This window comes from Berghia stephanieae, chromosome 5, assembly GCF_034508935.2.
Source record: "Berghia stephanieae isolate SIO BIC M18660-M18661 chromosome 5, UCSD_Bste_1.3, whole genome shotgun sequence".
In the NCBI taxonomy this organism is placed as follows: Eukaryota; Metazoa; Mollusca; class Gastropoda; order Nudibranchia; family Aeolidiidae; genus Berghia; species Berghia stephanieae.
The window spans coordinates 80078830-80096342 of record NC_088364.1 but is presented as its reverse complement, the minus strand read 5'-3'; the positions used below and the strand labels follow the sequence as shown (position 1 = coordinate 80096342).

The following is a 17513-nucleotide window of genomic DNA, read 5'->3' as shown; positions in this document are numbered from 1 at the left end:
GTGTTAAAATAGATGTGAATACCATCTTCAACTTGCTCGTAACATTTTTGTACTCTACAATACCTTGTTGTGGCTAAGTAGTCTAGTGGAATGACACTCGTTTTCGAATCGGAAAGTCCTGGGTTCGAGCCTCGCTCGGTGCATAGTTGAGTCATTGGAAAAGGCTCTTTACTGACATTCGCTCACCATATTCAGGTGTAAAAGGAGTACCTGTCCGTTAACAATGTTGTCTCTGTCCGAAAAAATTGCAATATCGCCTAACAGGCGTCATGTACCGTCCTATATGTTAAACGTTGCTGTTGGCCAGGGACCTCTTGTAAAGGGCACTGAGCACCTCTAGTGGATATTGCAGTATATTAATACAAGCTCAATATATTTATAAATGAATGGGATTATCCAAAAAAATGCTAATTTTTCAATTATTGTCCTCATGCAATTTTTTTTTTTTTCTCAAAATTTGTAACATTTTGCATTCAGTCTCATGATCTAAAATGCTTTAATGAATGAGATGTCCACTTGATGATGCTCTGTAGTTATTTCTATATAGAGAGGTGATAATAATCTGTTACTATTATAAGGGGTGCTCCACTTAATTTACCTTTGTGTTTACAATGTTTTACAATTTTAATTTATTAAAGATACTTGAGTCTTATTTGTAAGATCTGTTACCACTGGGCTACAGTAACAAAGAAAAAAAAAGTAAAAACTTTCAGATCTTTAGAGCAAAAGTTTATTCTAAATCTTTTGAATAGAACATTTTTAAAAAAATTGTTTTAAGTAAAGGACAATTCATTAAAAATTTACATACAGTAACTTATGCCTCTACTATTAAAATCGATGTACACAAGAAGTAGAAGAGCAGTAATATAATAAATAATCTATACGAATCTGTATGTTATGATTTTGTTTGAGTTTGACAGATGGACTGATAAATTTTCCTCCTTTTTGACAAATTGCCATTATCATCACTGTTCTTTTAGAATGACAGTCAGCATCTGATCATTAGAGTTCGGATCCCGTTGTAAGTAGCACAAAGTTGAATCCTTGCTGAAGGATCTTTATTCTCACACTGTATTTAGATCTGTGTAAAAACATAACCTTGAAATCATTTATAAAACAGTATTTAACGGTCTTGAAAATTTTGAGGTTATAGGGAGTAAAACACTCGTACGATGCTAAATCAAATTTGGGGGTTTTATTTCTTAAAGGAGCTGTGTTTATTCTTTCACTCCTCCCCCCCCCCCCCCCCCCCACCCCTTTCTAAAAAAAACAAAACAAAACAGAACAGGTTTTTAAGTTTCATCCAGTGACATCCTGAGTTACAACAAGCATCAACGATGGTGTACATGACTGTCTTGGAAAAATCGGAAACTCATCTCCGACTGCTAAGAGAGCCAGCGTTTTTATCAAAGGCAGTTTTCATTGGTAAGGAACGAAAAGAAGAAAACATCTATTGTTAAAAAATTTTATGGTTTGATAATTTTCTGTTGTTGTCCATTCTATCATCTTTATGTAGAAATGGCTATCATCATATCATCATCGTCGTCATCATCATCATCATCATCATCATCACCATCATCATCATCATCATCATCATCATCATCATCATCATCATCATCATCAAACATGGTTCTGATTATCATAAATATTCATTTGTTTATTTTTGTTGTTGTTCTCGTTTTTTTTTTTTTTTTTTTTTTAAATTTTTTAAAAATGTTTCTTTTTGTTTTTATCTTTTGCCTTCATAACCTAATCATTGAAAATATTATTTTGGTGTTAAAACAGCAATTCAAATTCTTTAAAAAGCAACTTTGTTTTAAGTAGAATTGAAGAAAATCACTTGTTCAATGTTTTTTAAATTTTATTCCAGGGTTTTCAGTTGGTGTGACAGGCGTTATTTTGTTTGGATCAGGTAATTGTTATGTTATATATATGGTACATGAAAAAATAAATTGATCGTAATGATGGTGATGATGATGATGGTGATGATAAGGATGATGATGATGATGATGATGATGATGATGATGATGATGAGGGGGGAATATACTGATGAAGATGATGGTGGTATAGCGTTGATGATGGTGGCACATTCTGTTATCATCACTGAAGATCTAATTTTTGCACATTGTGCACACAGTCTGCTTTGTGGAGTGTCTACGGCATGAAAACTTTTTTGCATGCCACACACGTTATGGTCGATTAGCCGTATTTTTTTTTCCGCATGCATTAGTGACATCGGCCACGTCCACTTTGAGTTTGTGGTGATGAAGCTGCTGTCTCCATTGGTTCTCCCTCGTGTCTGAGAGCTGTGTTTATTGTTTGCCTCTGGTATTTTGAGAAGTTTGTCTCACCTCTCCGCCTTTCTATTTGTGGTGTGGCCAACTCCTTTGCACAACAATGTTGAAGCTCCCTCAATTCGCCTTAGATGATGCAGTACGGCTTGTGTACAACAACCTCAGTTTCAATGAGAGCTCGGCTACAATAAGGAACTCGAAAATCTCCGTTCTTTGCCCTGTGTAATTCATATATACCATGCATGACTAAAATGGGATATTTCTTGGTACACGGCTATGACGAGGGTGTGAGTTGCAAGCTTAGTACTCGAATGAGAAAAACTACATACTCAAGAAGAAAAGAGGAAATCACACATAGCACACATAGGAAACAGAGATGAGGTGGGAGTTCCGGTTATAATGACAATGCTGTGAAAGCTGCCGATATCTTATATTGTATTTTCAAGATGTGGGCAGCATGTGATCTCATTGAGCAAATTATTATCATTGGCCTGTAAAATGTTGTCCCAACTATCCACCAATAATCCTTAGAGACCTTCCAAACTTGAAGGGGTTCTGACTGAAACAGTACCGTCAACTGGGGCTACTTAGGCCACCCGGGGTAACTTAGGCCACTTACTGAAAACAAGATTGCTTATTTTATAAATTACATACGAGCAAGAATAACTCAAGCCAAACAGGCCTTCATGGACCTGGGAAACATTTTGAAAAACAAACAGATGTCGTTCGGGATTAGATTCCGAGTCTTGAAGTGCTACGTGTGGCCAATCTTGTTATACGGATGCGAAAGCTGGACTACAAATGCAGAAACACAAAAGAACATTGAAGCTTTTGAAATGTGGTGCTTGAGAAGGATGCAGAGAATATCGTATACTGCACACAAAACGAACGAAGAAGTGCTAAAACAAACATACCAACAAAGGAAACTAATGCCCTTAATAGTGGATCGACAACTATCCTTTTTCGGACACATAGTAAGGAAAGATAAGAATGAATACCTGGCAAGTTGTGGAAAAATACCTGGTAAACGCGCCCGGGGAGACAAAGAAAAACACTCATAGACCAACTGAAGGGCTTCACCAACCTAACAATCCAAGAGCTGTTTGAAAAAGCAAGAGACAGGGAGGAATGGAGAGAGATAATTCATGCAGTATCCGAAGCCTGGACCAGGCATGGAACCTAGAAGAAGAAGAAGTAGCTTTTATCTTTTAAATAATTAGAACCCAATAGATCTAATAAGCACTCATGAATTTAACTTTTTAAAAAGCAACCTTTTTTATTCTACTAAGTGGCCTAAGTAATCCTGGATGGCCTAAGTAACCTCGGTTGATGGTAACCAGTATTGTCCCACAGGTGTTTGAAGAGTGATAATGATAAGTAAGGAGAAAGTGCATACCATGAGACAACTTGGAAAATCTTTAAGACTCATAATGTTTCTGATGTTTCGATTTTTATATTTCTTTATAAATACACGGTTTTTAGTTATCAGTTCCATGATTTTCAATATTACATCGAGTGTTTAGTGATTTATATCAGCACGGCATCTAAATTTTTAACTAGGGCAACATCGTAATAAATTGCTCTTTTTATCAGAATGTTTTCCCCACATATAATTTTGATGGAAAAATTTCAGTTCAACTTTCCTAATATCCTATCTTAAGCACCAATGGGTCAAAAACGAGCAAGTTAATCATATTCTAATAGGTCTTGCATTGCCTTTTAATAATGAAATAAAAAACCAAAAGTTAGTTTGTGCATAGGAGCTGTTGCTCAGCATAACTAACAGCCAGTGGAATAGCTAATTCAAGAAAAATGAGCAAAAGGAAAACTTTATTTAAGTCCTTCTCTTGTCTTGTTGTAGGACTTTTACTGTTTTTTTTTTTTTTTTTAAAGAAATGTGATTCAGTAACTGTTTAAATTGAGCATAGAAATGACCATTTTTTAATATTTATCTTTGTCTTTTTTTTTCAGAGTCACTTCCTTTCAAGGTGGTTATTGGGATCGCAGCCATTGTTCTCAGTTGTTTTATGGTGGACAATTATGAGGTTTGTTTGTGTAGTCCTTTTTTTCTCCCAAACGTTTTGGACAATGAAGTATCCATCTTTTACTGTCATTGCCAGATGTAATTGCTATAATAAAGCCATAAATTTGTAATAAACAATTACAAAACGATTTTAATACGATTTTGGAAACTGGTGAAAGTCTTAGTCTTAGCTTATACTATACAGCCGATGGAAGGAGTAAAATCTCCTATTTTTGATGATTTTTTTCCCTTACACTTTTGTTATCATTCTTTCAGATCTGTGATATGAACAAAGAGACGTCAGAAGTCCATTTGACTCGCATGCACTTCTGCCAGTATTTTCTTGGAAATTTGCTTTCACAACGGCCGTTTGGTAAAGATATTGCATTACCTCAAACTCAAACTTGATGCCACCCACACAAAGTCTCTCTCTCTCTCTCTCTCTCTCTCTCTCTCTCTCTCTCTCTCTCTCTCTCTCTCTCTCTCTCTCTTTCTCTCTCTCTCTTCTCTCTCCTCTTCTCTCTCCTCCTCTTCTCTCTCTCTCTCTCTCTCTCTCTCTCTCTCTCTCTCTCCTCTCTCTCTCTCTCTCTCTCTCTCTCTCTCTCCTCTCTCTCTCTCTCTCTCTCACACACACACACACACACTCACACACCCAGATGATGATGATCATGATCATGATGATTATAATAATGATAATAATAATAATAATAATAATTATTATTATTATTATTATTATTATTATTATTATTATTATTTATTATTATTATTATTATTATTATTATTATTATTATTATTATTATTATTATTATTATTATTATTATGTTAGCAGAGTCCCATCCTTAAGACTCTTGAATTTGTCTTGAGATTTTTTTATAAAGAGTCTTTTCCAAGGATTGAACTATACACTGAGCGAATTTTGAACCCAAGACCTTCTGATCCGAAAGCAAGTGTCATGCCACAAGTCAGATCTCAGTATTGCCACATTTGATGATGTAGCTTTTCTATAAAGCTTCTTGAATTGTATACACCTCCCAAAATGAATGGCTGATTAATGTTCCCATATCGCTAGCTGATAAATCTTTTCCTGTTGGGGTCCCAAAAGGATGGAAAAAATTAGACAAAGGAATCAAATCAAAGGTGCCCTCGAGCTCAGTAATTTTAGGAAACGTTTAAAAACACTTTTCAGACAGGCTTTTGAGTTGTAATAGGACATGCATTTTAGGTACTTATTGTGTTTCAATGTGTATTTTGTCTTTGCATTTCGTAAGAGCATGATTCTGTTAGTCGACGTATAGTTGCAAGTCTGATCACCCAATTTGTTGTGATGGAAATACTTTCATACCCATACAAAATATTGTCCATAACAACAATGTTAAAACAGGCCCATAATTGCCTCCGGTTATCAGTATCAGAAAGCAAATATGTGCTTGTTGTGCAAGTTAAATAATTGTTACATTACATTATTATTATTATTATTATTATTATTATTATCATTATTATTATCATTATTATTATTATTATTATTATTATTATTATTATTATTATTATTATTATTATTATTATTATTATTATTATATTATTATTATTATATATTATTATTATTTCATTATTATATTATTATTATTATTATTATTATTATTATTATTATTATTATTATTATTATTATTATTATTATTATTATTATCATTATTATTATTATTATTATTATTATTATTATTATTATTATTATTATTATTATTGTTATTATTTTTATTATTATTATTATTATTATTATTATTATTATTATTATTATTATTTTTACTATTATTGCTTATAAGCTCCCGTAATTTTATTTCCACTGTCAGTGACAAGCAATCTGACTGATATTCAAGATATAAGAGTGGAGAGTCAAGACACGGGAGATTCCAAGAAGGCACACAGAATTGTTCTTGTGCTCAAGTCAGGGATCCAGTTGGGCCTCACTGATGTTTTCACTAACAACGACTACAGGTTTGTTCTTTTCATAGTCTACAGAGCTGTCAACTATACACCGAAACGGTGTATTATTACATATATATATATATATATATATAATTATTATTATTATTATTACATATCATTTATATTTTATACACAACATTATGAAAATAAAAGCTGGGTGGTTTTCCTGAGCTCCCATAGTGGGCACGGGGGTACATACTGTGTCTTCTATCCCCCTTATCTCTGTTTTCCAAGATGCTTTCTGTCTTTGTCTTGGAATGAGATTACTTGGTTTAGTCCTGGCCTGGCCGGATAACCTGGCTGAGAGGGAAACAGTCAAATGTATAGTTGTTGTTTTGGGAGATGATATTTATTTCCTTGTGAATTTTCTGTCTGTTATGTATTATTATTATATATTTGTTGTTTTGAATTTATAATCTAAGCATTTGAGTGTATTCCTCTTAGGAGAGAACTGTGCTCGTGTCTGGATGAGGCTTTTAGGTGATCTCAAACTAATTACATCAATGGTATGCTCTTGGAATCTACACCAGTTCCCTATTTGTACCATTCCCCTTTGTCTTACCTTTTCTTGGGTGATTTAATTGTAATTCTAGAACTTTTTACTATCCTATATTCTCCCTTTTTACTTGCGCTGATATGACCTTAATGTGTTGCAAGTGCTGTAAAACCCTTAAAATCAGACAAAAACATATGCTTTTATTGTTCCATGCCTTTATGTCATCATCAAGGTTATGCGGGTGATTTAAGCAATTTTTTCTTTGTCGGGAAATCTTGTCTCACTGAAAATGGAAAAAAGTGGAATTTTCATCATCCACTTCCTGCTTATCTTGTTTTCTGAAGTCTAAACCAGAAGCGTTGTTTGCGCAGAAGTAGCCTTTACCAAAATTTATTGTGGAGAGGAATCTTCTAACAGCGATTGAAGATGGTTAGGATAATATTTGTGTATGAAGAAAGCCTTTGTTTTGCACAATTACACCTTTTCATTCAAAATTATACCTTTTCTTTCAAAATTATACCTTTTCATTCAAAATTATACCTTTTCATTCAAAATTATACCTTTTCATTCAAAATTATACCTTTTCATTCAAAATTATACCTTTTCTTCAGTTGGGGTTGTCAGCTCTGGGGTTTTTTGGGGTTTTTTTTTTTTCCCCATCTTATTGCCAATTGTGAGGGAAAATGCCCACCAAAACAACCATAACCACTATCTAAGACTGTGTGTAAACTTTGATATTTAAACTTAATTAGAAAGAATTACGTGAAAACTTATCACCAGTATGGCGGTATAAAATTATAATAAAGAAGTGAGTGTCATCAATTTTTATTCATTTTATAAATGAAAATAAATATAAACATGGATATAGAAAGTACAATGGTTTGGTCTTTCTGTTGCAACTTGAGATTACTTGTTCTTCAAATGAACCACCACATTGTGTGGCACTGAGTACTGAGTAAGTCACCTCACCTTACCTCACTGTGTGGCTATGTGGTCTTGTGGTATTACACTCACTTTCGGATCGGAAGGTCCTGGGTTCGAGCGCATAGTTGAGTCATTGGAAAAGGCTCTTTACTCACTTTCTCTCACCGTACTCAGGTGTAAAACGAGTACCTGGCCGTTAACAGTGTTGTCTTTGTCCGAAAAATTGTACTATCGCCAAACAGGCGGCATGTCCCGTTCTACATGTTAAATGTTGCTGTTGACCAGGGACCCCTTGTAAAGCGCTTTGAGCACATTTAGTGGATATTGCGCTATATAAAGCTCAATTTTATTTTTTATTTTTTACCTTGTGACAGACTGTTTTTATGCCAGTCCATAGTGGTTGTTATCTACTAAAGAAAATTTCCTTCAAGTGTCGAGTTGGCCTTATTATTATAAATTTTCTAAGAGCAATCTTGCTTGATGTTTCAGGCCTTTATGTAAAACTGCCAGTCGTGAAATGATTTGTTTTTTTTTCCTAGCATACAGATAATCTCATATGTTTTTTCAGATTTTTTATTTTAGAGCAAATGACTGATCAACATTTTAGCCAAATATTGAGTTTATAACTCTTGAGGGAGATTAAACAAACACGCACACCAAACTTATGTATTCATTTAGTTGATTTCATTTTAACTCTTTCAGCTTTGAGGTTATATTCGCATTTCCCTCACAAAATGGCTGACAACTGATTGAGGCAGCATGAGAATGACAAGCTAAGACAAAGCGACAATCGAATTAGGCGCAAAATCTCAATTATAATACCCCCTAGGGCCAATTGAATGTTCTGATGAAAGAAATGATACCATTGGTTCAATTTATAGTACTTTTGTTGAAAATAGGATTGGATTACATTATTGCTTTTGCCTTTCAAGACTGGCCGCACTGTGCAGCCGTTTGACAGTAGAACAGATTTTGCTCTGGCCGCACAATGCGGCCAATGGCACTGAAAGAGTTAATAATACTTTTCTGTCTTTTTTTCAGTGAATATGAAAAGATCATCGAGACGATCACATCCTTTCTTGGTGTATCAAAGTTTCCAAAAGTTTTGGACGATGATGCTGAATATGAAGGCGATGGCTCCTCTTCTGATGATAACGATGTAGATGGCGATGATGACTTTGAACAGATCTCAAAATCCGATATAGAGAAACTGGAAGAGGAACAAAATATTGTCACAGGAAGTGGAGATACTACTGAAGAATGTGCTGATAAATATGAGCAACCAAACACGCAACCAGTTGACTGAGATAACGATTGCCTGCTCTTCTTGAATAGTGGAACAACTACTGTTTTCTCATTTGGTTACATTTTGTCAAGTCAATTCTCATGTTTTTTTTCTACACCTATACATTTTAAGAACCAATAAATGGATATTGGAGAAAAAAAGTTGTTGAAATAGAAACATGGTGAGTGGGAATAAATAATGGTTGCATTTTGAATCAGTCAATATGTATTTATATTTGCCCTATTTTTTAAATTGTTTTTCTCAGTGTTGAGGATACCAATTATACCAGATGGCTTAAATAATTCTATCATCTTCTTACAACGACCAATAAATTTGGCGAACTATGATTGATAAACTGCCTTAATATTTAAGGTTTTAGACATACATGACCTATCAGCTGAAAACGGAAATATGTTAGAGTGAACCTGAAACTTAAATTTTAAAACTTAATTTGTAACATTTGGAGTGGAAATGAATTCATTTCTTAAGGGGAGTATGTTTTGTGTCTTAAACTTTTTCTAGTCTACATTTCATAATTCTGATAATTTGTCTTTAAACTTACATTTCTTTTTCAAGTTCATTGTGACATGATAGCAGTTTGACTCAGTAGATCACATATATGGTTACATTTTCGAAAGAAAAAGAAAAAAAAATAGATGAAACGAAGGTAGGAAGGGGATTTTATTATAGTTATTTCTTCAGTTTTCTGTTCTTTAAGATTAACTCACTCAATCCTAGAGATTTTTGCTACTTTTCAGAATGGGAAAAAATATATTAAAAATGAGCATGTGCAAAGATAGTTTTATTCAACTGCCATTAACATGCAAAAATTAAAATCATTAGCATTGGTACTACACCTATAATTTGTCTCAGAAAATGTAATTAGTAGGCATGGGGTAAATGTAACCCGCGTAAACTACCGATATAGTCGGTGTTGGGTTTGAGTGAGTTAATCTTTTGATTTGCACTTATCACTGTAACACAAATGTTATGATGATATATAATATATTGCCTTTGAGATAACCAGTAGCTTATTGCACATGATTATTTGGCTTAGGATATGCGACTTTTATTTAAACAAAGAATTTTTTAAAATTTACAATCGTCATAATTAGCTTTAACAGAAAAAGAAAGATATGACTCTTGATTTGGTTTATTGATTTCGTGCATTTTACTAATTAACTTATCTCCTTAGATGATTAAAAGTAGATGAAATTATGTATTTTTAACCTATTAACACTGAGGTAAATTGTCTTTCATTCATACTATTTTTATTTCTTTATTTGAAAGGTTTAATTCCACACCAAAACCTTTTCGCCGTGCGAGAGATGTTACTCAGGCTTTAAAACCTGGATTGCATTTTCCTTACTTTTCTCATTGTGGAATTGTGAGATCTAATTCGAATCTCACCTGAATGGGGCTAAGTATAGATGACTATATGCTTCATTAACACATATTTCTATTGACTATATTTTAATGCTACAAGGGCCTTTTATACAGGTGTATAAAATCGTTATAACAAAATAATTTTTTCACACGGTTAACTTTTTCAAACTTTCGTTTAAGATTATGTTGACAATATGAATAAATATTTACCACTTTCTCAAGTGAACCAAAAAAAAAAAAAAAATATGGTCTCAAGAGAGAATAGAATGGCCTGAAAGGATATTAGATAGTATGCGTAGTCGTAAAATTATGAAAATATTGATATAAAGTGTATTCTTTTAGGTTAAAGTTACGGTGGGCTAATACCTTTTTAAAAAATATTTTTGGCACTGGTGTCATAAGAGATGATTATTCTTTTTTGTCTTATTATTGAGATGCATTTCAAGTTTTTATATTCTTTAATTTGAATAGAGAATACAACTAAATTTAAACTTTTCAATCGTACATTTATGGGCGGATATATTGGGTGTGATGTGATTTTAAAAAGTATAATATAATGATATATGAAAATGATTATGTACCTCATTTTATCATTTAAAAGTAAATTATTTTAATTAAAACCACAACTTATAAAATACACTAATTTTGTATGCAAAAATCAGGCTGAGATGAAACAATATCATCAATATTTTAATTTTAATTTTAATTCTTAGCCATTTGAATTAAGTTGTTTTTTTTTTTTTGTGTAAATGAGGAAACGGCAAACAAAGTGCATTCACAATTAGTTACACACGAGGACAGATTTTAACGGGTTTTTTACGAGCTCAGAATAATTCATGATTAAACAGTTTGGATTTTTTGATAATGAAGACTTAGAAACTATGTGTAATCAGAAAACCTTGTACTGGGTGGGGATCCTGACCTCCCATAGTGGGCAGGGAGGTACATACTGTGTCTTCTATCCCCTTATATCTGTTTTCCAACAAGCTTTCTGTCTTTGTCTTGGAATGAGATTACTTGGTTTTGTCATGGCCCTGTTCAGAGTCCTGGCTGGGAGGGAAACAGTCAAATGCATAGGTATTGTTTTGGGAGATGATATTTTTTTTTCCCTTGTAAATCATCTCTCTGTTATGTATTATTAAATTTGTTATTTTTAATGTATAATGTAAGCATTTGAGTGTATTCCTCTTTGTTGGATTTTGTGCTTGTGTCCGGATGAGACTTATAGGTGATCTCAAACTAAGTACATTGGTGGTATGCTCTTGGAATCTACATCTGATCCCTATTTGTTCCCAGTTCCCCTTTTGTCTTACTTTTTCTTGGGTGCTTTAATTGTAATTCCAGAACTTTTTACTATCCCATTTTCTTCTTTTTTACTGGCGCTGATACGACCTAAATGTGTTGCAAGCGCCGTAAAACCCTTAAAAACAAAAAAACAATGAAAACCTTGTTGTAAGTTCATATTGATAGCATTATTATCTTATAGTCCATTCCGTTTTGTTTTGGTATAATTTCTTTCTTACTTTAATTAGTTTTAGTTTTTAACATTGCCAATACAAGAAGAAAATCTCCTATTAAAATTATTTTTTTTGAAGCTTCATTTTTAATAAAGGATCTATGAATTGTGTATTTGCAGTGTTTAAATTTGTTAAAAGATTTACATGAGACGTTTTTATATGGTTTGAATCTTTGGCATGCAAATAGAATTTTTTTGATGATGATAAAAATCACTACCCAAATATTTATTCCTTTTTTGTTTTTTATTCTTACATATTTTTATCAGAAATTTATATTCATAATAGACAAATACCAAAATGTGTATGGAATTACATACACTGTATTATTATTATTATTATTATTATTATTATTATTATTATTATTATTATTATTATTATTATTATTATTATTATTATTATTATTATTATTATTATTATTATGCTTTTTATGATTAAAAAAATCATAGATATTTCCACAATGCCAATGCGCAGTTTTGTCATTATTATTGACAGCTGGTATTGGGAATTAAGATAAGTAAAACAGCTTTAATAAAGAAATGGAAAGCAAGATACTTTTTTCGTCTCAACGTTTGTTTGTTGTTTTCAGGCAACAATAAAATATATGAAAATATTGATATAAAGTGTATTCTTTTAGGTTAAAATTACGGTGGGCTAATACCTTTTATGTTTGTTTGTTTTGTTTTTTTTTGTTTTTTTGGTGAAAAGTAAAGTTTCTCCTTTCTGCTCAGGAAGACAAGAGGAAGGACGTCAAATTGTGAATAGAGCGTTGAAGATAGATAAATAGACTGGATACCCAACCCATAATGTCGATATTTATAGAATTACATTTGGTCACGTTCATTTTTATTTCATATTCTGATTTTTAAAAACCAAAATCATAGAGAAAAATTGGTTAACTCTCTCCTTACCCATCGTTTTTAGTATTTTCCCAAAAATGGCAGGCTTACCCAGCAGAAAATTGATTTTTTAAACTCAAACAATCTTTCTACAAAACAACTTTATGTTTTTATTCATTAAACAAAGATCAATGTGATGCACAAAATAAATCTGAATAAGAAAAAAAGGTATATTGTGTCGTAACAAATATGACGATTTGGCTGTAGGTGGTAAAGAGAGGGTTAAAATAGCTTTTAAAAAATACCTCGGGATGAGATTTGAGTTACTATAATTTTGCGATTGTGTTTTATGGTAAAATTGTATTAAAAACTGAACATCATAGATATATTGATACATTTAGGTAAAATACTCACAACATCCATCGACAGGATATAACATACCATCACACAAAAACTTTGAGTAACCTTGAACGTTTATAGTCTGATTGATATAATTCACTGCGAACTTATCACTAACAGGCTGTCTAAAATGATAACAAAGAGCTGAGTGACGTCAACTTCATCCATTCCATGAGGTAGATCAGTTAAAAAAAACAAACAAACTTTGTATTGAAAATGGATGTTTAAAAAAAAAGAAAAAGATGAATATTTTGTGTTTGCTGACGGTTGCAGGTGTTAATTAAAAAAATTATGTTCCTTGTCATGTAGAATAGATTACTTTTGTTATTTTTTTTATAGCTGCCCACTTATTTCGTTTCTATACATGTATTGTTGACATCCGCAGTCATCTGCTATTTACATTAAGCAGTATGTATTTAAATTTAAATGCACGAGGGCTTTTAAAAAGTTTTTAGCTTGAAAATAAAAATCACGACATTTATAGATCACGTTCTCTTTATACAGTAGAAATGTATTTGTAAAAAATTGTGTTTATATGTTATGCACAGCATATTAATAAAAAAAAAACAAAAAAACAACAGATTTTATAAGCTCCATTTTATTTCAAGCGATTTTTTAAAGTGATTTCTTGTACAATAATAGTAGATGGGTAAAAATAAAAACCCCAACAAAACAGCAACGGCAAAAGAAAACTAAAAGGAAAAGTATAGTTTTTGAATGCTCAAAGTCCTTATGAATTTGATAACAGGGTTCCAAGCATTCTATTTATGATTGGCTTCAAAACTAAAACATGTCATTAAAATGATTTTTCTTTACTTTTCTACTTTAAAAAAACAAAGAGCATTACAATCCATCTTTCATATAATGAACTTGCAATCTTTGCCTTAGAAATAATATCTCTTAAGTGTCTCGTTTTATTTTTTCTTATTGTTTTGTTTTTTTGTTTTGTTGTATGTTCTACCCATATTATAACAATCAAGGTGGTTGGTGACGACAGCTAATTTTCAGCAGCACAATGTGCTGGCTGATCCAAATAGCTCATTAGAGAAATGGTTGTTTGGGGCAAAGGTCGATAACCCTAACTTTCTTTTTTCAAGGGACCTAACTTAACTCATTAGAGAAATGGTTGTTTGGGGCAAATGTCGATAACCCTAAATTTCTTTTCAAGGGACCTAACAACATTATACCAATTGAAATGAGATGACGGCAAATTGCCATAATGCTCACTGACTTTGTTTTTTTGTTGTTTTTTTTACTCTCATTTTACACCTTTCCTGCATTGTCGCTTTGTGTCAGTGAAAGGAGAAAGATAAGATAAATAACCTTTGCAGGTCTCGGAACAACAGCACTGTTGCTCCTCACTGGCTCAGGAGGTCGTAAGGAAGTTTCCTTGAAGTGAAGCAAACTTATTTATACGTCTCTAAGGAATTTGTTATAAACAATTCGGAGCGTATATATATAATCATGCTGTTGTTATCCAGTTTAGGTTAAAGAAATCATATAATAAATGGAGTAAAACGAGAATATTCCTACTAAATTTTACTTTTCTTACAACCCATTGATGGTTGATTTTATTAGTCGATCTCACACTCACACTCACACATTCAAAATACCCTAGTCTAAGTCTAATGAAAAATGGAATGGAATAAGTTTAATTTTAGACCAGAATTGATCGATCGATTATCCCAATTTCACAGAATATCATCCAAAATACTTCAAGATTTAATTTAGGGACCTTGATTCTCCTCTTGCTTATCTACATATAGCTGCGATGTAAGTAGTTATTCCATAAATCAATACAATTTTATTTTAGCAAGATAAAGAATTGCTTCTAGGATATTAGATTTTATATTGAATAGGTTTGAGTATTTAGCTACAAGCATTTCTATAAAGTCCGTGCACAGTCTTATTTATAAGCATATTTTTGAATTTTTACATGGGCTTTTTTTTCGTATTTTATATTTTATTAAGCCTAGTCCAGTGCGGTTAAGGACGAATAAATAATGGGTAATCTAGTAGCAAAAGAATGAAACTGATTGTGATTTTCATTACCCGTTTATGCCAGCCCCTTCATTTGAGATTGGATAATGTGCAATTAAAATTAAATTATAAACTCACCCTTCTCCTGTGTTCGTGTATGTTTTAAATAAATGGATTCCTCTACCCGTCACATTTCTTGACAAGGGATCTCTCCTGTTGTCTGCTGCATGTGTTTTCCACTTCTGTCCTTGACCTTGTAGTGGTGGTGGGTGGAATTCCCCTCAGGACAGGGGATTTTGATTTTGAATATTATAGTTTGTGAACCAATATTAAATATTAATATTATATTACGGGTGGGGTTCCTGGTCTCCCATAGTGGACAGGGTGGCACTTACCGTGTCTTCTATCCTCTTACAAGCGCCGTAAAGCCCTTAAAAACATAAACAAAACAAATATTATATATTCTCTTAGTCGTAGAGGGATCCTGTTCTTGTGTCTGGATGGTCTCAAACTGAGTATACTGATGATACGGCCTTGGAATGTACTTCTGTTCCCTATTTGAACCTGAGACTGTCCCATTTTTTTCCTTTTAACTGGTGCTGATATGATATGACCTTAATGTATCGCAAGCGCCGTAAAACCCTTACTTTAAAACAAAAGCAAAACAACAGGACGGAGGATTTTTACCGCCCCTGGGCAGGTAAATTTCTTCTTCAGGTCACGTGGCTTCCTTCTGGAATGTAACCCTGCCGAAGTCCTGTACTGTACTGTATGGAGTCCTTATCTGAGCGAGAAATAGGCAATAGGCGGATGGATGCATCTTTTTGTGAAATATTGTATATATATATATTTTTAAATTGAGCTTTTATATAACGTAATATCCACTAAACGTGCTCAAAGCACTTTACAAGGGGTCCCTGGTCAACAGCAACGTTCAACGCGTAGGACGGGACATGACGCCTTTTAGGCGATATTACAATTTTTATTCGTACAGAGACAACGCTGTTAACGGCCAAGTACTCAGTTTACACCTGAGTACGATGAGAGAATGTGAGTAAAAAGCCTGATCCAAGGACAACTATGCGCAGAGCGAGGTCCGAACCTAGAACCTTCCGATCCGAAAGCGAGTGTCATACCACTAGACCACATCGCACATGTTTTTTTTTTTTAATTTGTAAATCATCTCTCCATTATTGATTATGTGGTTGTTATGATTACACTTTAACCATAATGCTTTTTAATGACCATCTGAATACTGAATGTATCGCTTTTGACAAAGATCATGTAGCGATGGTTGTGTGTAACTTCTAAATGGTAGATTACTGGCTCTACTTTTGATATCCATTATTGAACCAGTCTCCCTTTGACTTGTTTTTCTTTGGCGTACTTTAATTGGATTCAATAGTCTGATGTCACGTCGCCAAGCAACGGCGATCATCGTGGTTCTAAACAAAGAAAATCGGTACTTTTTATTCTTCATGCTGGCTAGAACTTTTCATAATATGTCTTGTGATCAGAATGTGTAAAAGTTAAAACATGATCAGATTTATAATGGGTTTTTTTACTCTCTGGATACGCTTCTATGCTCGTCGGAGAAATATTTCATAAGGGCGTCCGCCATTGTTCCGATAGTTTAGAGCCAGTTACTAAGTTACCATGTGTCATTACGAAGGAAGTGACGTTACGACTTGAAGCGTATTGGAACGATTATTATCTCGGCGTTCTCAACTTGTAGAGGATTGGAAGTGATGGCACGGGACAGAAAAAAAGTGGAGGCCTTCGTTGAAGGCTTCTGCCGTCGTAGGGACAAAAGGCCAAAGAAAGTAAATCAATTATTTTTGTTGCTATTTTATATTCTTCTTTCACTCAGGCGCTGAACTGACATAAAAGTGTCGGAAAAAAGCTTCTCTCTCTCTCTCTCTCTCTCTCTCTCTCTCTCTCTCCCCCCCCCCCCCCCCCCCCCCCCCTTCTTAAGAACAAACGAAAACCAAACCAAACCGTAACTATCTGTAATGTACGAAGTGTCAAATACTCGTACCTTTGTTCTAAAATGAGTGTCCAAGCGAGCCAGTGTCGATCCCTCAGTAGTTAATTATTTATTTTTAAAATAGTTTCCGTTGTCCATCCGATTCCTGTTCTGAATGAGCAGCTGGGTCTATTTTGGTACTGGAGAAAAATGAAGTACAATGGATTGTAGCCTGTTTACCTACATCGATCCGATGACTGATTTCTGGAACCTCTGTATTGCATATTTTGCTGCCCCATGGCCGAACCGACCTTTGTCCTTATTCAACAGCCGGTCGCAATAAGAATTATCGTTTAGCATTTAATGACAGTTTTTGTTTAAAATTTTCACGTTTAGATTTTGCTGTTGCTACAACCTAATTAATAAG

At 33.3% G+C, this 17513-nt stretch overlaps 1 protein-coding gene across 8 annotated transcripts in view; it reads left to right on the top strand.

The window, feature by feature from the left end:
- LOC144973679 (uncharacterized) overlaps window positions 1-15257 on the top strand; it is a 22488-nt gene extending 7231 nt beyond the window's left edge. For 5 of the 8 annotated variants that reach the window (XM_078916453.1, XM_078916451.1, XM_078916446.1 and 2 more), the window contains exons 2-7: window positions 1284-1425; window positions 1871-1912; window positions 4266-4339; window positions 4594-4690; window positions 6162-6306; window positions 8759-15257. In XM_078916453.1, coding sequence (XP_078772579.1) covers window positions 1338-1425; window positions 1871-1912; window positions 4266-4339; window positions 4594-4690; window positions 6162-6306; window positions 8759-9023 — 711 coding nt within the window. In that variant the 5' untranslated portion in view covers window positions 1284-1337 and the 3' untranslated portion in view covers window positions 9024-15257. Of the gene's footprint in view, window positions 15-1283; window positions 1426-1870; window positions 1913-4265; window positions 4340-4593; window positions 4691-6161; window positions 6307-8758 lie in introns of all 8 variants that reach the window. The other 3 variants (XM_078916450.1, XM_078916454.1, XM_078916449.1) reach the window with 2 other exon arrangements.
- Window positions 15258-17513: the final 2256 nt, after the last annotated feature.